General features: G+C 42.3%; 1 protein-coding gene across 11 annotated transcripts in view; it reads left to right on the forward strand.

Annotated features, from left to right (window-relative positions):
• LOC145346825 (focal adhesion kinase 1) overlaps positions 1-22,636 on the forward strand; it is a 572,567-nt gene that overhangs the window by 431,805 nt on the left and 118,126 nt on the right. For all 11 annotated transcript variants that reach the window (XM_080194620.1, XM_080194613.1, XM_080194612.1 and 8 more), the window contains 4 exons: positions 287-402; positions 2,707-2,807; positions 9,618-9,707; positions 14,342-14,546. In XM_080194620.1, coding sequence (XP_080050746.1) covers positions 287-402; positions 2,707-2,807; positions 9,618-9,707; positions 14,342-14,546 — 512 coding nt within the window. The remainder of the gene's footprint in view (positions 1-286; positions 403-2,706; positions 2,808-9,617; positions 9,708-14,341; positions 14,547-22,636) is intronic.

The following is a 22,636-nucleotide window of genomic DNA, read 5'->3' on the forward strand; positions in this document are numbered from 1 at the left end:
ATACATTTAGAATAACTTGTTTTTGGTCTTTGTCAAAAGATTAATCCTTTCAGAATTGTTTTTTAACTTAAAAGTCCAAAGATGCGTGGGTTAGGTGGATTGGCCACGGTAAATTGCCATTTAATGTCAAGGGGACTAGCTAGGGTAAATGCATGGGATTGTGGGGATAGGGCCTCAGTGGGATTGTGGTCAGTGCAGATTTGATGGGCAGAATGGCCTCCTTCTACACTCTAGGGGTCCGGCGATTCTAACTGATGGTTTTAATTAGATTTTGTTTTGTGCTCAGCTGCGGTCATTCTTACAAGTCAGAAAATACAACTTGGACTTGGCCTCCTTAATTCTGTATGCCTACCAGCTCAGCACAGCACTCTCTTATCTGGAGAGCAAGAGATTTGTACATCGGTGAGTAAATATGCAATTTCGTCTTGTTGCTTCAAGGAAAGGACATTGTAGGAATGTTAATTTGGATGTGGGTATTGTTGCCCATTTATTTATTAATCAGTGGATATAATGGTGTTTGAACTAGAAACAAAGTGCCACTCGACTCTTTAAGTTGTTTGGAAGTATGTTCCATGCATATTCCAAATCCTGGGCTTTTTTACCCCCTATTTGAGAAACTGAATATATATTAAGTGCTTGATATCAGGCAGAGATGAGCAACCTTATCTTTTTAATATTGCGCAGTTTATTAATGGGAAGAAAATAATGAACGGAATTTAATCTTATAATGAGTATCCCTACACATGAAGGGAAACAAAGTGCCACCTGCTGGATTACAGATGAATGACAGAAAAAAGTGAAACTGCCTCTTGGTGACAAGTTGCTTTAAATAAGTGCGACATAAAAATGCACAAAGAATTATGAGCAAACTAACAAAGTGAAGAAACCAGAAAAACCTTAAGTCATCATTGAAATGAGATTAGATTTTGGGAATCACCAAGAATTGAAAGAAGCTAGCCTTCTGACAGAGGTCACTCTAAGCTATCCCAGATTAATTTTGCTGTAAAATCACTGACATATTCAATATTAAAGCTTTACTAAGAGTTGCCTTTAATCGGCGAGCTGGATGACAATGTTTCTCTTCTTTCACAGCGGGTTTGAGTTTTCTTTAGTAAAAGCTAACTGTTTTGTAGCTTTTTTGAAACTTATGACATATAGCTTGCTATGTTCGTAGAATCATAAGAACATAAGAAATAGGAGCAGGAGTAGGCCATCTAGCCCTTCGAGCCTGCCCCGCCATTCAATAAGATCATGGCTGATCTGTCGTGGCTCAGTTCCACTTTCCCGCCCTCTCCCCATAACCCTTAATCCCCTCTCTTATCAAGAACCCATCAACCCGCTTCTTAAAAATATTTAGCGAGGCAGCCTCCACCACTTCAACGGGCAGAGAATTCCAGAGATTCACCACCCTTTGAGTGAAGAAGTTCCTCCTCAACTCTGTTCTAAACCGCCTCCCCTTTATCTTGAGGCTGTGCCCCCTAGTCCTACTGTCTTTTTTGAGCGGGAAGAGTCTCTCCACCTCTATCCTATCCATCCCATTCATCATCTTATACGTCTCAATGAGATCTCCCCTCATTCTTCTAAACTCTAATGAGTACAAGCCTAGTTTATTCAGCCTCTCCTCATAGCTCAACCCCCTGAACTCCGGTATCAGCCTAGTAAACCTCCTCTGCACTCCCTCCAAGGCGAAAATATCCTTGCGCAGGTGCGGCGCCCAAAACTGCACACAGTACTCCAGCTGCGGGCTCACCAATGCCCTATACAGCTGCAGCAAGACCTCCCTACTTTTATATTCAATCCCCCTCGCGATGAAGGCCAGCATCCCATTCGCCTTCCTGACCACCTGCTGCACCTGCAAGCTGGGTTTTTGCGACTCATGCACAAGGACCCCTACAATACAGAAAGAGGCCATTCGGCCATCAAGTCTGCACCGACCACAATCCCACCCAGGCTCTCCCCCATATCCCTACGTATTTTGCCCTCTAATCCCTGTAACCTATGCATCTCAGGGCACTAAGGGGCAATTTTAGCATGGCCAATCAACCTAACCCGCACATCTTTGGACTATGGGAGGAAACACACATAGATATGGGGAGAATGGCTAATGCACATAAACAGCACATCTTTTGGACTGTGGGAGGAAACCAGAGCACCTGGAAGCAACCCACACAAGCATGGGAGAGAACGTGCAAACTCCACACAGACACTGACCCAATCCAGGAATTGAACCCACATCCCTGGGGCTGAGAGGCAGCAGTGCTAACCACTGTGCCACCATGCCGCCCTAAGTAAAATTATTAATGTCTTCAGTAATGAGTTGTCACAAACAAAAGAGGATAAACTTGATATCTAAAAAATTGAAGATAGAATCAGCCCCTGGGCAGTGAGTTTGGTGAGTGGCTGATGAGCTGATGGACAGTGGGAAAAGCTGTTGATTTAGGTGAGAATTGAGTTGTATTATTTGTAGCAACTTGTGTTTTGTAAATTGTGGCCCTTTAGTTTGATGGATCATGACTCCTGTGTTAATACCACTATTAAATTGATAAGCCTTTGAAATGCAATTTACCATAGAGAAAAAGCTTGTTGTCCAGTGAAAATGCTAATATGAATCATCATTGTATCTGAGAGAACTGAAAAGGATTAATCTGACCAAATAAGCCCCATCACTTCAGAGGAACAATTAAAGCATTTTTTTTCTCCTTGCAGGGATATTGCTGCCAGAAATGTATTGGTATCCTCATTGGATTGTGTAAAGTTAGGAGACTTTGGTTTATCAAGATACATGGAAGACAGCACTTATTACAAAGGTAGGGATCAGAGTAAAACCAAAAGCATAAAGGTTCGGATGAGGCTGTCTCTGTGAATAACAAGAGGAAGTGCTGGAAATCTCAGCAGGTCTGACAGCATCTGTTGAGAGAGGAACAGAGTTTAGCATTTTGAGTCGGGACTGTTCCAAAGAAGAGTCATATTGGACTTGAAATGTTCACTTTGTTTTTCTGATCACAGAGGCCGATAGTCCTGCTGAGTTTCTCGGTACTTGCTTTTGTTTTATTTCGGGGCACCAGCATCTGCAATATTTTGCTTCTGTGGAAATAACATTCTGATAACATGCCAACAGTAAGTTATTCGAAATATGAGAACCATTAGATTTTTAACATAGCAATTTGTAAACCTATCAGATTTAATACTGGTCCAAAGAAATCCTTCACTATTTATTTGAAATCCTTTGACATTTACTTCATAAAGGGTGCATTCCCCAGCAATACAAGCATCTGAACATGAGTCGAGTACTATTGGCTCTTCACATCGTTGTAATTTGCAGTTCTTGTTGTGTGGGTCTTTGTAAGCAATTATTGCAGAATGGAAGCATAAAGAATCTGAAAATGAAATATTTGACAGAATATCAAAAATCTCATCAATTTAACATTGGGTTTTATTCTGTTTTAGGTTAACATATACCTGAGTTACATTACTATCAGTTAATCTAAGTCAGCATCATTGCATATCTTTTTGTTTTTATTTTAGTATCACAAGTAGCCTTGCATTAACACTGCAATAAAGTGACAATGAAAATCCTGAGTTGTCACACTCCAGCGCCTGGGCGGGTACACTAAGGGACAATTTAGCATGGTCAATGAACCTAACCAGCATATCTTTCAGACTGTAGGAGGAAACTGGAGCACCTGGAAGAAACCCATGCAGACACAGGGAAAATGTGCAGTCTCCAGACACACAGTGACCCAAACCGGGAATCGAGCCCAGGTCCGTGGTGCTGTGAGGCAGCAGTGCTAACCACTGTGCCATCTTTATGATATGAAAAAGGAAGATCTGCATTTTCCTGGTTCTCTGATTAAGTACAATGGCCTGGAATCTTCATGTATGTCGTCCAAATATAAACACAACTGAAGTAATCGAAAGGATTACAGAGTTTAAGGTGTAAACGAGTTATGCCTGTAGCCATTGCAGTCTTGTGCACTGGTTCAAAAGTCTGTTCAAGTCATCTCCACCCACAAAATTAACCACATCCCAGATTGGCTTGACCGTTATGCCCATTGTACCTATTTAGGGCAGTTTGTCACATTACGCCCAGAATTACACACACAGACATTAATCCATCATTAAAAACCTGCTCCACTGACCTATCAATCAAATCTCTCATAGGTCTGTTTCTCATACTTAGCTATAATAACTTTAAATTTAGTTTAAGTGAGTTCAAATTCAGAAAATTGATCTATCTGTGCTACATGAAACCTATGATCAGCAGCCAATTTATGTAATTGATGATCCTGTTTCTTCAACTGCATCAAGCCCTCGAATTACTTGAATATATTTTCAATTACCTTGAAACCTTATTGGCCATTTTTTAAAAATCCATTAATGGAATTTGGGCTTCTCTGGTAAGACCACATTTATTGCCCATTCCTAATTGCCCTTTGGAAGATCATGGTAAGCTATCTTGATTACAGAAGGGTGGCTTACTATGCTATTTCTGGAGGGCATTTAAAAATCAACCACGTAGCAATGAGTCCAAAGTCACAGATTGGCCAGGCCAGTCCAGGTAAGGTTGGAAGATTCCCTTTCCTAAGGGAGATTAGTGAACCAGATGAGTTGTCACAACCATCAGCAGTTTCATGGTCACTTTAACTGATAACTTTTTATTCCATATTTATTTAGCTGAACTTAAATTTCTTAATTACTTGGGTGGGATTTGTGAGCAATAGGTAAAGATGTTGTTAGCACATATATTTGTAGAGCATAGAGAAATAGCTTAAAGTTAAATAGATTGGATATAGTTAGGCACATTGATAACCCACTTTATGGAAACAACTGTGAGTTTAGTCACAAACATAGGACATAAGGTTCGATGCTGCTAACACAGCAATAATTAGGGATAATAAAAAGACTGCCTGTAATACAAAGAACAAAGAACAACACAGCACGGGAAACAGGCCCTTCGGCCCAACGAGCCCGCGCCGCCGTCCTACTATCTCAGTGACCTATTCATGATTTTAGTCTACGCCTAACGTGCGAGGATCAGGGAGGTCCAATTTAGGGACAATTTTAGTACCCAATCAATCAGCCTAAAAGCACATCTTTGGGGGATGTGGGAGGAAACCGGAGCACCCGGAGGAAACCCACGCAACCACGGGGAGAACGTGCAAACTCCCACAGACACAGGCCCAAATCCATGTGTCCGCACAGCAACAGAGATAGTCTCTGAGCTGTCATGTTGCCCTCGAGATGGTCCAGTTTAAGCACACTAACGACATGAAGCAATAGGCAACTCCCGAAGCAACATCCAAGAGCAGCCCACTACAACCTGCCGCCTGCATGCCCCTTGCTGGACTTAAATGCCTGTGGAGACAAAAAAATTCATTATTAAACAGGCAAAGACTAACATTCCTGAGGCAAAACGTATTCCCAAGCCTACAATGTTCAGTAAGGCCTACTATATCCCCCTATATGTAGCCCGCTCATATGGCTGTCTAAGTGACTCTTAAACAACCCTAGCGTGCCTGCTTCCACCACCTTACTCGGCAGTGCATTCCACACCCCCACTACCCTTTGCGTGAAAAACTGCCCTCTAATATTTGTCTTATACCTAGCCCCCCTCACCCTAAGCCCGTGACCCCTCGTTCTATCCATTTCTTGTAGCGGAAAAAGCTTACCACCGTTTACTCTATCTATTCCCTTCATAATCTTATAAACCTCTATTAGATCCCCCCTCAGCCGACGTCTCTCAAGGGAAAACAGCCCAAGTTCATCCAATCTTTCCTCGTAAGACAGCCCTTCCATACCAGGCAACATCCTGGTAAATCTCCTCTGCACTCTCTCCAGGATCTCTACATCCTTCCGGTAGTACGGCGACCAGAACTGGACGCAGTACTCCAAGTGAGGCCTAACCAACATTCTATACAACTGCAACATCAAACTCCTACTCTTATATTCTATACCTCTTCCTATGAAGGCTAACATACCATACGCTTTCCTCATCACATTCTGCACCTGTACCGACACCTTCAGGGACTTATGCACTTGCACCCCCAGGTAATGTAGAGATAACATCAGAGATGTGATGTGCAGTGAAGCATACACCACATCCTGCAGGAATGTAAGAGGCCCACGTTATAAAAAGCAAATGGTCTGCAAGATGTGTTGTTTATACAACTAAGCATAAAAGGGGGAAGGGGTCACTGAGATAGTCGGGACAGCAGTGATTAAGTTGGCAAAGGATTGATTACTGCCAATCTGAACTGGACATGTAACAGTATTGGCTAAGATGGATGAGTTTGCTAATGCACTCTTGTGATAACAGGAGACATTGTTAGATGGGGAGTAGAGGTGATGGGAACTTAGGGCACCTCGAGCCAATAGGGGAATGTCAACACATAGATGGGACAGGGACCACCAATTAGGGGAGAACATCACATTGCAAAGCCATCACAATGCTTGTAAAAAAGGTATAAAATGTGCTGCAAATCTATGTGAGGTGTGCCTATTTCGCTAGACACCCGGTCTTGCAAGAACGTCAAATAAAATCTTGCTCCTTCAGAACTTGACTTGACTAAATTGTTTAACTGTGAGCTGTGTTTCTCACAGGATTCGAACATTCATCCAAATCATTTGTCTGGACCTCTAGATTGCTCAACCAATTGCTACTGCTACTGTTGCTACTTTTCCAACAATGATGAATTACATTGACTAATGCTTCTCAATTGTGCTGATTCAAGGGAGAGTTTACATTCTGACTTGTGCCACTGTGTTTGAGCAGAAATTTGGCACTAACTTCACTTTGGCAGAACCAACATCTTTGGGTGGCGTGATGGCACAGTGGTTAGCACTGCTGCCTCACAGCACCTGAGACCCAGGTTCACTTCCAGCCTCGGGTGACTGTCTAGGTGGAGTTTGCACTTTCTCCCTTTGGGTTTCCTTCAGGTGCTCCGGTTTCCTCCCACAGTTCAAAGATGCGCAGGTTAGGTAGATTGGCCATGCTAAATTGACTCTTAATGTCAGTGGGATTAGCAGGGCAAATACATGAGGTTATGGGGACAGGGCCTGGATGGGATTGCTAATGTTGCAGAATTAATGGGCCAAGTGGCTTCCTCCTGGACTGTAGGAGTTCTATGATAACCAGCTAATAGGAGACACATTGTGACCACAATTTGGTTACATTTACATTAGTGATGGAAAGGGATAGATATATACCGCAGGGCAAGAGTTACAGTTGGGGGAAAGGAAATTGTGATGCAATTATCGAAATACACAAAAATCGACATTTAAACCTGTCATCTCTAGCTACCATTGACTATTTTTCGTGTGTCACAGTGAGCTTTTTGATTAGAGTGCAGTAAACTAACATATCAACAGTTAAACGTAGGGAAAAAAATACAGGGGCAGCATGGTGGCACAGTGGTTAGCACTGCTGCCTCACAGCTTCAGGGATCCGGGTTCAATTCCAGCCTTGGGTCACTGTCTGTGTGGAGTTTGCACATTCTCCCTGTGTCTGCGTGGGTTTCCTCCAGGTGCTCCGGTTTCCTCCCACAGTCCCAAGATGTGCGGGTTAGGTTGATTGGCCATGCTAAATTGATCCTAGTGTCAGGGGATTAGCAGAGTAAATATGTAGGGTTATGGGAATAGGGCCTGGGTGGGATTGTGTTGGTGCAAACTTGATGGGCCAAATGGTCTCCTTCTGCACTGTAAGGATTCTATTCTATAAATTAGGCGAGATTTGGGATGTATGGGATGTGGAAGGAAACTGCAGGGGATGGGCACAATTGAAATGCGGAGCTTGTTCAAGGAACAGCTACTGCGTGTCCTTGATGAGCATGTACCTATCAGGCAGGGAGGAAGTGGTCGAGCGAGGGAATCGTGGTTTACTAAAGAAGTTGAATCACTTGTGAAAAGGAAGGAGACTTATGTCAAGGTGAGATGTAAAGGCTCGGTTAGGGCACTTGAGAGTTACAAGTTAGTCAGGAAGGACCTAAAGAGAGAGCTAAGAAGAGCCAGGAGGGGACATGAGAAGTCTTTGGCAGAAGACTGGAGGATAGCAAATGTTGTCCACTTGTTCAAGAAGGGAAGTAGAGATAACCCTGGTAATAATAGACCAGTGAGCATTACTTCTGTTGTGGGCAAAGTTTTGGAAAGGATTATAACAGATCGGATTTATAACCATCTAGAAAGGAATAACTTGATTAGGGATAGCCAGTACAGTTTTGTGAAGAGTAGGTTGTGCCTCACAAACCTCATTGAGTTCTTTGAGAAAGCGACCAAAGAAGTGGATGAGAGTAAAGCAGTTGATGTGGTGTACGTGGATTTCAGTAAAGCATTTGATAATATTCCCCACGGTAAGTTATTGCAGAAGATACGGAGGCATGGGATTGAGGGTGATCTAGTGGTTTGGATCAGTAATTGGCTCGCTGCAAGAAGACAGAGGGTGGTGGTTGATGATAAATGTTCATCCTGAAGTTCAGTTACTAGTGGTGTACCACAAGGATCTCTTTTGGGGCCTCTGCTGTTTGTCATTTTTATAAATGACCTGGACAAGGGCGTAGAAGGATGGGTGAGCAAATTTACAGATGACAGTAAAGTTGGTAGAGTTGTGGACAGTGCAGAAGGATGTTGCAGGTTACAGAGAGACATAGATAAGCTGCAAAGCTTGGCTGAGAGGTGGCAAATGGAGTTTGAAGTGGAAAAGTGTAAGGTGATTCACTTTGGAAGGAGTAACAGGAATACAGAGTACTGGGCTAATGGTAAGTTACTTGGTAGTGTGGTTGAGCAGAGAGATTTCAGTGTCCATGTGCATAGATCCCTGAAAGTTGGCACCCAAGTTGATAGGGTTGTTAAGAAGGCATACGGTATGTTAGCTTTTATTGGTAGAGGGATTGAGTTTAGGAGCCATGAGGTCATGTTGCAGCTGTACAAAATTCTGGTGCAGCTGCACTTGGAGTATTGTGTATAGTTCTGGTCACTGCATTATAGGAAGGATTGGAAAGGGTGCAGAGGAGATTTACCAGGATGTTGCCTGGTGTGGTGGGAAGGTCTTATGAGGAAAGGATGAGGGACTTGAGGTTGTTTTCGTTAGAGAGAAGAAGGTTAAGAGGTGACTTAATAGAGGCATAGAAGATGACCAGTGGATTAGATAGAGTGGACAGTGTGAACCTTTTTCCTCAGATGGAGATGGCTAGCATGAGGAGACATAGCTTTAAATTGAGGGGTGATAGAAATAGGACAGATGTCAGAGGTTGGTTCTTTACTCAGAGAGTAGTAAGAGCGTGGAATGCCCTGTCTGCAACATTACGGACATTTAAATGGTCATTGGATAAACATACGGATGATATTGGAATACTGCAGGTTAAATGGGCTTTAGATTGGTTTCACAGGTCGGCGCAACAGCAAGGGCTGAAGGGCCTGTACTGTGCTGTAATGTTCTATGTTCTACATATTTCCTCCCAATTGCATTCCCAAGCACAAACCCAGGCCTTTTATAATGCATAAGGATTGCACTACTTTGCTTTGTGAGGGCTTACTTCAAATTTGTACAATTGATGAACAGGATTAAAGGTGGAAATAAAGGGATAGATGGTGCTTTTTGTGAATCTGTGTCATTCTTTTGGCAGCCTCGAAAGGGAAGCTACCCATCAAATGGATGGCACCTGAATCAATTAACTTCCGCCGGTTTACCTCAGCTAGTGATGTATGGATGTTTGGTAAGTTTATTTCAACTCCATTCATATACATAGTGCTGCTTTTCAAATGAAATATAGTTGTCCCCTTTAAACCCCTCTCCCCATCTTTGACACCCTCATGTCTAATAAGGAGTGCAAGAAGAACATGGACATCGTTATCACTAAGAGTCATGCAAGTTGTGCAATTGTGTCTAAGTTTTTCCACTCCACTTCTCTTTAAACTGAAGTAATTATATCCTGAATTAAAATTCCTTGTCCACCATCCCAAAACTCCCCCAGCCCAAATCCTAAATTCATGTGTCGTATCTGATCTTCCCTGTCGGTGCTTATCATCCATTAGATTTATTACCTGCTTTCTTGATCCCAGCCACACTAAATTACTGACTGTGCAAACCTCCCTTTCGGGCTTCCGTGCTGGCTAACGTAGTAATTCATTCAATATTCTCAAGCAATATACCCCTCCTTTTCAAAATGACCAACATCACCAACCTCCTCCTTCCCTGCTTAGGATACGCTCCCTTTGTCCTTAATGTTGCTCCATTCAATCAAGGCTGATCATTTAACCCCCTTTTAAAAGTAAAATAAAGTTAGCTGAATAGTCACAAGTAGGCTACATTCACATTATCAGGAAGTTACTGTGAAAATCCCCTAGTTGCCACACTCTGACGCCTGTTTGGGTTGCGCTGATGGACAATTTAGCGTGGCAGGTGCATCAAACCTGCACGTCTTTGGATTGTGGATAACCATATCTCCCAATACCCTTACCTAACAAAAGTCTATCAATATCTGGTTTGAAAATTTTAATTGATCCTGCATTTATACCCTTATAGATTGAGTTCCGGATTCCACTATCCTTTTGTGTCTTAAAAAAAAGTGTTTCCTGATTGCAGTCATAGATGATTAGTCTCTAATTTTAGGATTAAGATCTCTTATTCTGGATCCTCCCTCAAGAGAAAATAGTTTTTCTGTACTTATCTGATTAAATCCCTCAATCATTTTGAAAACAAATATTCGTTTGGTAGTACAGAACATAAATATTGCTGAAAAAAGAGATGTCAAAGCTTTATCAGCATTCTCCTCTCTCACAGCATGAGTTCTTGTTTTCCTTTGAAACTGATATTCTTGCAAAGTGTCCTGATGAGTGCAAGACAGAAAGCTTGCCATGTCTCTCTTTTCAGCAATATTCATTTCAAATACTCATTGACTAGACCACCCAATAACTATATAAATTAAATGAATACATACAAAGTTATTACAAGTCCCAAAGCTCTTGGACAACTTCAACTTTCAACTTCGCCTCCAAATTCATACCCATCTTTCCTGCCGTTATTGCATTCGGGATTCCATTCCTGCCGTCCTCTGTGACTGTGACCAGAATGCATGATTCCTTATTGACATTCCTGTAGTTTTTGACCTGGCTAGCCACATCATTCTGTTTGACTGTTTTTCTTCTGTTGTTCATCTAGGTAGGTTTCCTTTCACTTGCTTCCACACTTATCAATTTTATTAACGTCAGATCATCTCCAGCAGTGGCTTCTCTTTCTGCCCTGCACCATAACATTTAATAACACCCAGCTCTACCTCTCCACAGCCTGTCTCCATCTGTTTGCTGTAACTTTGTTGTCAGATTACCAGACTAATATTCAGTGTTGGTTGAGCTACAACTTCCTCCACATAACGTGAAGGAAAGACAGAAGTGTTCACCTTTGACTCGTGTTGTCATTCTTTTCCCGAGGTTGCCACTGATGCATCGCCCTCCCTTACCATTACTTTGGTCAAACCAGATTATTCACAATCACTTCATCTATTTCAGTCCCAAATTAGGATTCTGATTTAATATATTGTTCATAATAAAGAACTCTTGCGTATATCTCCATTAACCTTGCCTGTCTCTGCCCCTGCCCTAGCCCTTTGCTGAAACCCTCATTTGTCCCTCCAGTCTTGACAGTTCCAGTGCCCTGCTTATAAATGACTCATGTTCAGTCAGGATCATCCAAAACTGCTGCGCATACTTGTACTGCACCAATTACTCCTCATCTATCACCCCCATGTGCACGTTGGGCTACGTTGCTTACTGGTTTCCTTCTGTGCTTCCAATTTTTAAATCACGTCATTGTGTTTATATTCTTTTTGGTCACACCCTTGCTCTCATCTCCTGTGACCCATATCGCCATTCCACACTTAATGAATTTTGACGTTTTTGAGACTCACCCCTACTATGCAAACTTTGGTGGCTGTGATAAATGCTTTGAAATTCCTTCCATTGACATTTCCCATCTCCAATTCTCTCTCCTCCTTTGATGTAACTTGCTGGTTACATTCTTTCAGAAAATGTTAGGCCACGTCAATAAATCAATTTGATGTCTCGGATCGAATTCTCTTCATCTACCCTAATGCATGTGACTATAAAATGCTGCTTTAAAATACAAACTCCTGCATGACAAAAAATAAATAAATTTGTATTTCAAAAAGCCTGCAATAAATACTGCATTCTAGACTAATGACTACAGTCAGAGCATGTGTAATTGATAGGTAGCAGGATGGACAGCCAGCAGGCTACATGTCAGAAAAATGAGAGCTGCTGTTAAAGTTATTTACAGGCTAAAGGTTGGGAAGTGGTGTTGCACAGAGATCTCTGCTGGCACCATAGTTGTTCATGATTTACATTAATGAATTGTACTCAGGAATCACAGTACAATTTCAAAATTTGCGGACAGCAGAAAATTTACTGCACGGTAAATTTTTAGAATGAGTATGTAATTGGCAAATGTAATTCAGGATCAATATAATTTATTATTAGTCACAAGTAAGGCTTACATTAACACTGCAATGAAGTTACTGTGAAATACCCCTAGTCATCACATTCTGGCACCTGTTTGGATCATTGCACCAAACTATCACGTCTTTCAGAATGTGGGAGGAAACCGGAACACCCAGAGGAAATCCACACAGCCATGGGGAGAACGTGCAAATTCCACGCAGCCAGTGACCCAAGCCGGGAACTGAACCCGGATCCCTGGCGCTGTGAAGCAACAGTGCTATCCACTGTGCTACCGTGCCAGCCAGGTAACATCAAAGGAGGAGAGAGAAATGGAGTTAGGAAATGTCTATGGAAGGAATTTCAATATGGGAGACATGGTACATTTTGGCAAGAAGAAAGGCTTCATACTGTTTGCATGATAAGAGCCTGATCAAGATAGAGGAGTACTTGCAATAGGTGCAAGTACAGAAATTGCTAAGAAATAGTGACATAAGGTCTAAAGTCTTCTTAGAAAGCAACACAAATACTGGGGTTCACCTGCTGAGACCCTCTATACATATCGGAAAAGGTCCAGTGCCTTATGCTCAAAAGTTCTCTGGAGTGTGGTCACCTCAGATTGGCTGGGCGTCCTGACTCAAAAGGGCAGGCTTTTAAGTAACTGTTGATCTGCCATTTCCCTTTGGCAGACTCCTAGCAATACTGTTTAGGCAGGGATGCAGGGGAGGAGATCCAGCACCTTGATTTGATTTGCTTTATTATTGTCACATGTATCGGTATACAGTGAAAACTATTGTTTTTTGTATGCTATACAGCAAAGCATACCATACATAGAGAAGGAAAGGAGAGAGTGCAGAATGTATTGTGTTGCATAATATGGCACCAATTTTTGAGATATCAAGTTTATCCCCTTTCATTTGTGACAACTCTATTAAATGGCATGTTCTTAGTCATCACTGAAGCCATTAATAATTTTATTTAGGGCGGCATGGTGGCATAATGGTTAGCAACAGCTGCCTCACAGAGCCAGAGACCCAGGTTCAATTCTTGGCTTGGGTCACTGTCTGTGTGGAGTTTGCACGTTGTCCCCGTGTCGGCATGGATTTCCTCCGGGTGCTCTGGTTTCCTCCCACAATCCAGAAGATGTGTGGGTTAGGTGGTTTGGCCATGCTAAATTGCCCATTAGTATCAGGGAGACTAGCTAGGATAAATGCCTGGGGTTATGGAGGTAGGGGCCTGGGTAGGATTGTGGTCAGTTGCAGGCTCAATGGGCCAAATGGTGGCTTCGTGTGCTGTAGAATTCTATGATTTAGTCCTTTAAGTACTGGATGCAGTTGGAGTTCATTTCTCTCAAGAAGGGAAGGCTGATAGGTGACCTGATAGAAGTTTTTAAGGTAATGAAAAGATCCAGAAGAGAATTCAGGAGAAACTATTCAAAGAATGGTCAGAATATGGAATGAACCAACTCGAGGAGTAGATGGAATAGCTGGGACAGATTTGAGAGGAAGCTACATAAGCACATGAAGGAATTCATGTTAATTTTTCTGAAGATTGCTTGTAGCAGTTTGTTTTGATAAATTGAGCCGAAATTGTAAATGGAAATACTTGGCTTGACATTGAGATTATAGCACAATAACATTGGGTAGAGACTATTCTAACCAATGCAGTGGACAACATTTGAGGAAGCCTAATGCATCAGATCAGGGGGATTTGGAGGATTGTGAGGCAATCTGGTTTTATTTCCAGTATTAAACATGTGTACAAAACTTGATGTTTTCTCTAGCGAAACCAGTTGGTTCAATTTGCTAGGCAAACTGCTGAAAGGAGAGTTCACTTTTAAGCTACAACAATTTAATATTAAATTAAAATGTTTTAACTTTTTATTTCTATGTTTTAGGTGTTTGTATGTGGGAAATTCTAATGTACGGAGTGAAACCATTTCAAGGAGTAAAAAATAACGATGTAATTGGTAGAATTGAAAATGGTGAGCGGTTACCAATGCCTCCAAACTGTCCTCCAACGCTCTACAGCCTTATGACAAAATGCTGGGCATATGATCCGAGCAGAAGGCCACGGTTCAATGAACTGAAACAGCAGCTCAGGTAGGAAGAAGTTCTCATTATCTTTTGATTAAGTTTTGACCAAACTAAATTGCAGTAATCTCAGACTCACTTCCAGTGAGTACTAAGAAGTACTAGTGAGCATAAGAAGTGGAGGATTGATCAATTGAACATGTGGCTGGAGAATTGATGTTGGAGGGAGGGCATCAGATTTCTGAGACATTGAGACCTGTACTAGGGCAGGTGGGACCTGCACAAGATGGATGGGTTACACCTTAACAGGATAGGGACTGATTTCTTTTGTAAATCTGTAATTAAAAGTCTACTGATCATGAAATGATTGTTGATTGTAATTTAAAAACTCACCTGATTCCCTAGTGTCCTTTAGGAAAGGCAATCTGCTGTCCTTACCTGGTCTTGCCTGCATATGACTCCAGATCCACAGCAATGTGATTGACTTTTAAATGGCCTAGCAAGCCACTCCTTTCAAGGGCAGTTAGGGATGGACAATAAATGCTGGCCTAGCTGGTGACACCCATATGAAATAATTTGTGAAAATTAATAATTCTGTCAGAGAAATTGGCTAGTGCTGTTGGGAAGGGTTTAAACTAGCTTGTAAGCAAGAAGGGAATTGAAGGGATAGCTCAAATTGGAAGGATGTAAAGCTGGTAAGAGGAGGTAGCAAAGTGCTAAGACCAATTCGGGGGCTGGTGAAATGCAGGCAAGCATCAGATAAGCTTAGAATGTGGAATAATGTCAAAAAGACAAAGTTAAGATCATTCTACCTGAATGCATGCAACATGGTAGATGAATTAAAGGCACAAAAGAGGTAAATTGCATGATCTAATTGCCATTATGAAAACATGGCTGCAAGGTGATCAAGATTGGGAACTAAATAATCAAGGATATTCAACATTTGGGAAGAACAGTAAAAAAGGTAATGTTACATTGACAATAAGAGATGTGATCAGTTCATTTCTAAGACAGGATCCCCAATCTGAAGAACAAAATGTGGAATCTGTTTGGAGCTAAGAAACAACAACGAGCAGCAAATATTTGTCTACCAACAAACAATAATGATAGTGTGGTGCATGATCTTAATCAGGAGATTAGAAAAGCTTATAGCACAGGTAGTACAGTGATCATGGCTGACTTCAATCTGCAGTATCAACTGAGTAAACCTAATCCATATTAATGCTATGGTCGTGAGTTTCTGGAGTATTGGGGATGGCTTTCTGGAGCAGGATGTTGAGGTTATTTCAGATTGATTATTTTGTAACAAAAACTATCTAATTAGTAATCTTGTTGTGAAAGAACTTTAGGGTTGAATGACCATGTTGGGAACATAGGAACGGAAGCAGGCCATTCAGCTTGTCAAAGCTGCTCTGCAATTCAATTGAATCCAATTCAATATTATGATTGAATTTTACGTTGTTTGAAAGTGAGGTAGTTCAATGTGAAGCCAAGGTGTTAAATTTGAACAAAGGAAATTATGGAGCTATGAGGAGCAAATTGACTGAGGTGGATGAGGCAATGGATAGTCTTTTAAAAATTATGTAATTTACAGCAACGGTACATTCCTCAAAAAAGTCAAGCTAAGGATTGTGTAAGAATAAAAGAAAAGGCCTATAAAGTTGTCTGAAATAGTAGTAAACCTGAGGATTTGGAGGATTTTAGAATGCAGCAGAGGAGAATCAAGAAACTGGAGAGCGTAGAATGCAAATGCAATCTAGCAAAAAACATAACAATGGACTGTAAAAGCTAACATAGGTACATAAAAAGAAAACACTTAGCTAAGATGGAATCAGGAAAATTTATAACAGAGAATAGAGAAATGGCAGAGAAGCTAAATGATTACTTTGTGTCTGCCTTCACTGAGAAAAATATAAGGTATCTCAGAGATCCAGGGAACCATTTAGAATGAGCAATTGAAGGAAATTAGTATCAGTAAGAAGGTTGTGTTAAAGAGAATAATGGGACTGAAGGATGATAAGACCCAAGCACCTGATATTTTATATTGCAGAATGTTAAAAGAAGTAGCTTTATGGAGATAATGGTTGTGTTGCCTTTCATACTCCAAAATTTTGCAGGTAATTTGATTCTCAGTTCCTGCAGATTGGAAGATAGCAAATGTTGCTCCACAAGAGAGAGAAAACAGGGAGCCAAAGGCATGTTAGCCTCACATGATGCTAGAATCTATTTGAAAGGATGTGACATGAAATGAGGCATCTTGAGGGGAATTGCTTGATAGAGCAGACGCAGCACGGTTTCGTTAAGGGGAAGTCCTGTCTGAAAAATTTACTGGAGCTCTATGAGGATGTGTCTAGGGCGGTGGATAGAGGAGAGCCGGTGGATGTCATGTTTCTTGATTTTCAGGCAGCGTTTGACAAGGTACCTCACACGAGGTTATTGCAGAAGGTCAGGGGACATGGAGTTGGGGGTAGGGTGTTAGCGTGGATAGAGGACTGGTTGTCAAATAGGAGGCAGAGAGTGGGGGTCAATGGGTGCTATTCGGATTGGCGGTTGGTGACGAGTGGAGTGCCCCAGGGGTCGGTGCTGGGGCCTCAGCTATTTACCATTTATATAGATGATCTGGAGGAGGGAACCGAGTGTATGGTGTCGAAATTTGCTGATGACACCAAGATTGGTGGAACGGCAAATTGCGCGGAGGGTGTGGAGAGTCTACAGAAGGATCTAGATAGGCTGGGCGAATGGGCCAGGAACTGGCAAATGGAATTTAATGTTGGCAAGTGCGAGGTGGTCCACTTTGGTAGGAATAATGGTAGGAAGGATTATTACTTACATGGAGAAAAACTGCAGCAGGCGACGGTGCAGAGGGACCTTGGGGTCCTTGTGCATGAGTCGCAAAAACCCAGCTTGCAGGTGCAGCAGGTGGTCAGGAAGGCTAATGGGATGCTGGCCTTCATAGCGAGGGGGATTGAATATAAAAGTAGGGAGGTCTTGCTGCGGCTATATAGGGCATTGGTGAGGCCGCAGCCAGAGTACTGTGTGCAGTTTTGGGCGCCGTACTTACGCAAGGATATTTTGGCCTTGGAGGGAGTGCAGAGGAGGTTTACTAGGCTGATGCCGGAGTTGAGGGGGTTGAGCTATGAGGAGAGGCTGAATAAACTAGGCTTGTACTCGTTAGAGTTTAGAAGAATGAGGGGAGATCTCATTGAGACGTATAAGATGATGAATGGGATGGATAGGATAGAGGTGGAGAGACTCTTCCCGCTCAGAAAGGACAGTAGGACTAGGGGGCACAGCCTCAAGATAAAGGGGGGGGCGGTTTAGAACGGAGTTGAGGAAGAACTTCTTCACTCAAAGGGTGGTGAATCTCTGGAATTCTCTGCCCGTTGAGGTGGTGGAGGCTACCTCGCTAAATATTTTTAAGACGCGGGTTGATGGATTTTTGATAAGAGAGGGGATTAAGGGTTATGGGGAGAGGGTGGGAATGTGGAACTGAGCCATGACAGATCAGCCATGATCTTATTGAATGGCGGGGCAGGCTCGAAGGGCTAGATGGCCTACTCCTGCTCCTATTTCTTATGTTCTCATGAACGCTTTGATAACAATGATCTTATTAGGCAGGATCAACATGGAGTTATGAATGAAAAAACTTGTTTGATGAACCTGTTGGAGTTTTTTGAAGATATCACTTGCAGAATTGATAAATGGGAGACGGTGGACATAGCATACTTGGATTTTCACAAGACTTTTGTTAAAGTTCCCCACAAGAGGTTTATCAGCCAAGTTAAAACACATGGGATAGAATATAGTGGCATTGAAGGATTGGCTAACAGGCAGAATTCAGAGAATGGGAATAAATGGGTCATTCTCACATTGAAAGCTGTGGCAAGTGGGCCTGAGCTGTTTGCAGTATGTATCAATGATTTGGATTGGGACAACTAATATTTTTCAGTTCGGAGATGACATAAAGCTAGATTGAATGTTTGTTGGGAGGAAGATGCAAAGGGATTCAAGAGGATTTGGACATAGTGAGTGGGAAGAACATGGCAGATGGCATATACTATGGAAAGATGAGGTAATTCACTTTGGTAGAAGGAACAGATGTGGAGGGTATTCCTTAAATGGCAAGCGAAAGTGTAAATGTACAGAGGCACTCGGGTGTCTAAGTCAGTGAGGACAAACATGCAGCTGCAGCAAGTAATTAGGAAGGCTTTTGGCATGTTCGCCTTTATCATAAGAGGATTTGAGTGCATGAGTAGCAAAGTCCTGCAAACATTGGCGAAATTGCACCTGGAGTACTGTGTGCAATTTTGGTCCCCTTGCCTTGACATAGTGGCCGTGCAGCAAAGAGTAATCAGACTTGTTCCAGGATAGCAGGATGTACTGCAAAGAGAGACCGAGTGAACTGGACCTGTATTTTCTAGAGTTTTGAAGAATGAAAGATGATCTCATTAAAACATACAAAATACTTAAAGGGATAGACAGGGTAGATGTAGGGAAGGTGTTTCCTCTGGTCGGAGAGTCCAGAACTAGGGGGCACAATTTTGAAATAAGCGGGATGCCAGCTAGGACTGTGGTGAGGAGAAATTTTGTTTTTCATTTGGGTGATTATGAACCTTTGGACTGAGACTGACTGATGTCTAAAGTGGATGATCAGCCTTGATCATATTGGGTAGTGGAGCAGGCTCAATGGGTTGAATGGCCTACTCTCATTCCAATGCTACAGTTACAATTTAGTTTCCTTTTCTGACTGAAGCTCATAATCTAGTCCAACAGTTAGTACAGTGGCCGAGGCTCTGAGCTGAGACCCTGTCTGCAAGTGTGCGTGAAATTTCCCATGGTACTTTTCAAAGACTGGGGAGTTGTTCTGGAATACTAATGATTATCCCCCAGCAACCATCAGTAAACAAACAGAATATTTTGTCATTATCACGTTCTTGTTTGTGGAATCCAGCTGAGCATTGATTTCTACTTTATCAGTGACTACATTTTCAAATGCTTCATTGGCTGTTTAAGCAGTTGGAATGTATTGAGATCATGAAAGGCATATGTAGAAATGGTGTACATGTTTTTCGTATTAAGTGAAACAGTATTAAAAAAATCAAAAACTAATGGTGTCAAAGTTCAGTTGAGCAGTTTCGTTACTGTTCCTGTAATAGTTTTTAGTGGAGTTTATATTTAGTACCCTTCCCTTGTGAATGTTCCTCCAGAAATTGTATCATGTTGTAGAGAAGGCTTTTTGTGTGGTCAGTTACATTTGGATTTTTCTCACTTGGGACCAATGAGCAAATTTCAGAAAGATGAGGTTTGGCATGACATCTTAATTCCAGATTTTTAAAAAATTCTGATTTTTTTATATTGAATTCAAATTTTACCATCTGCCATGGTGGGCTTTAAACCTGGGTCTCTAGACCTTGTCCTGAGTCTCTGAATTATGAGTCCAGTGACAATGCCACTATGTCATTGCCTCTCCTGAGCTCAGGCCAGTTTCAGGGTGCATGCACACTTACCCTCAGAGTAACGTGTGAGGGTGACGGTGAATGAGAACCCTTGCAGTATGCCACAGTTTATCATCCTCCTTACCCCTCTCTCATTCTCACCCCTCACATACATAAGCATTCACAACCCTCACATGCACACCCACCCACATATGTACGTACCTCCTACTCAGCACTCATGCCCCTCCTGCCCGCTTGCCTTCACCCCTCCCACTTGCCTGCCTCTCCAGTCCCCCTTGCCTGCCTCTCCCGCCCCCTGCTTGCACTTCCTTGCCTCACCCACTCACCTCTCCTGCACATGCGCATCCTACCCATGCGCTCATTACGTCGCCCCTCCTGCCTGCCCTTGCCCCGACGCTCCTATCCTTCCATCCCCACACCTCTCTCGTTTACACTTGTCCACCTTCCCTTATTTTCACTCACTCAATCAGTGGTGCAGTAGAGTAGATGCAATGAAAGGGGAAGAGAGAGCAGAGCAAGTCCTAAGCCCTGCCAGTGTCTGAGAGCAGGGCCAAGCGTGATGAGCAGAGGCCCCATGAGTCCAGTGCCCATCTCTATACACCAGCAGTTGCCAGTGTTCACTGCTCTTCATTACAACCTATTTTTCTCCTATGTTTGCTGTTGATAGGCTCACTGATGCAAAGGTCTTTAACCTCACTGGTCCATCTAACTAGCATTTTGAACAGTTGCTCCAGGGGCTATCATAGGTCACAATCTGTGCTGCAGGTTCATCAAGCCTGTTACAGCAGAGGCGGGAAAAAGACTGGGGAAGCGGTGAGTTGGATGCAGCCTGTATTCAATAAAAGGAGAAAAACCCATTCCTGTTCAAAACAACTTTCCATATTGTGCATTCTGTTCATTAAAATGTCTTTGTTGATCCTGTAATCTTTGTTTGTGAGCTGCATGCTAAGTAAGGTGTGGGTATACCCCCCATGCTGTTAGGCAAGGAGTTCCAGGATTTTGACTGACAGTGAAGGATGGCAAGTGACCTGGAGGGAAGCAATCAGATGGTGGTGTTGCTGGGTATCAGCTGCCCTTGTCCTTCCTGTATTGGTGCAGTTTAACAAGTCTTTGTGAGTTTGCAGTTTGAGGGTGGGGATATATGTGGAGTCTCCTCCTTCAGTGAGTTGGTTAATTCTCTACCACCATTCATGATTGGATATGACAAGACTGCAGAGCTTAGACCTGATATGTTGGTTCTGGAATTGCTTAGCTCTGTATATTACTTGTCACTTATGCTGAATGGTACACAACTAGTTCTGTGTTATATCTTCACCAGGCTGACACCTCATTCTTACATATGCCTGAAGCTATTCTTGGCATGCTCTCCTGCACTCTTCATTGAACCAGGGTTGATCCCCTGGCTTCGTGGTAATGGGAGCTATGCTGGGCCATGTGATTATAGTTTGTGGTTGAGTGCAATTCTTCTGCTGCTGATGGTCCACAGTGCTTCATGGATATCCAGTCTGGAGTTGCTAGATCTATTTGTAATCTGTCCCATTTAGCACAGAGGTAGTGCCACGCAACATGATAGGGGTATCCTTAATGAAGATGAGACTTTGTCTCCACAAGAACTGTCAGTGCTCATTCTGGTACTGTTCCACAATGAGCAGACTGGTAAGGATGAGATCATGTACGTTTTTACATCTTGTTGGTTTCCTCACCACCTGTCACAGACCCAGTCTAACAGCTATGTCCTCGTGGTATCTGGTGATACTACTGAGTCACTCCTGAAAATGAATATTGAAGCCCCCCACTCGGAGTACAATTATTTTTGTATGTCTCCCTTCAGGTGGGGCAACAATTGATGACAGCGCATGAGCTTATGAGTAAAAGTGGGTTTTAATATTGACAAATGGAAAGTAAATTACATTGGAAGCAGAAACGTGAAACAAAGTTTATTTAGTACAAGTAAGAAAGGGAAAGCATTGACCATTAATAGTAGAGTCTGTCCCTCCATTAAAGTCAATGGAATCAATGTAGGGCATGCCACTGTAGTCTGCCAGGTTGTCACCCATGCTACAAAACTCAAGACTAGCCCCACTGATGATTCAAGGAAAATTTAGAGAAACACAATGATTTTAGATTTTATTACTTCTAGTTACAAAGAAACAATAACTGAATTGAGTTGAAAATAATCCAGGTTTATTTGTAAACATGAACAGAACAATGTTATCTATGTAACAAGGCCAATTAACTTGGTCTGTGATCACAGAACAAGTTAATGCAAAGATTAGCCAGCACTAAATGAAAATCGAGATTAAAATCTGCAGAGGGATGCATATGTAGAACAGGAATTTAGCAAAAGCACTTAACACTATGCCAGTTAACCATTTTGAGAAACAGATGGCTAGAAACCAAAGGAGATGACATCACACTTCTCCACATTTAACTCCGGTGCCACTTTTGCCCACTCCCCCAAATCTTCTTTGCAACTTTGTGCTCCTATGTGCTATATTTTATATCTAATTTGATGCCGTCAGCAGACTTGGACAGATGGCTCTCTGTTCCTTCATCCAAGTAATTCATAAATGTAGTGAAAAGTTCTTAGCTTGGGGGCACCACTAGTAACATTTTGTCAACTTGAGCACTTTAACCCAACTCTACCATCAATTCTTGAGGCATGCCAATAGATAGTCTCTTGTTTCATGTACTCTTTACTTC

Source organism: Carcharhinus amblyrhynchos, chromosome 8 (genome assembly GCF_965287045.1).
Source record: "Carcharhinus amblyrhynchos chromosome 8, sCarAmb.v2.hapA, whole genome shotgun sequence".
NCBI classification, from domain to species: domain Eukaryota; kingdom Metazoa; phylum Chordata; class Chondrichthyes; order Carcharhiniformes; family Carcharhinidae; genus Carcharhinus; species Carcharhinus amblyrhynchos.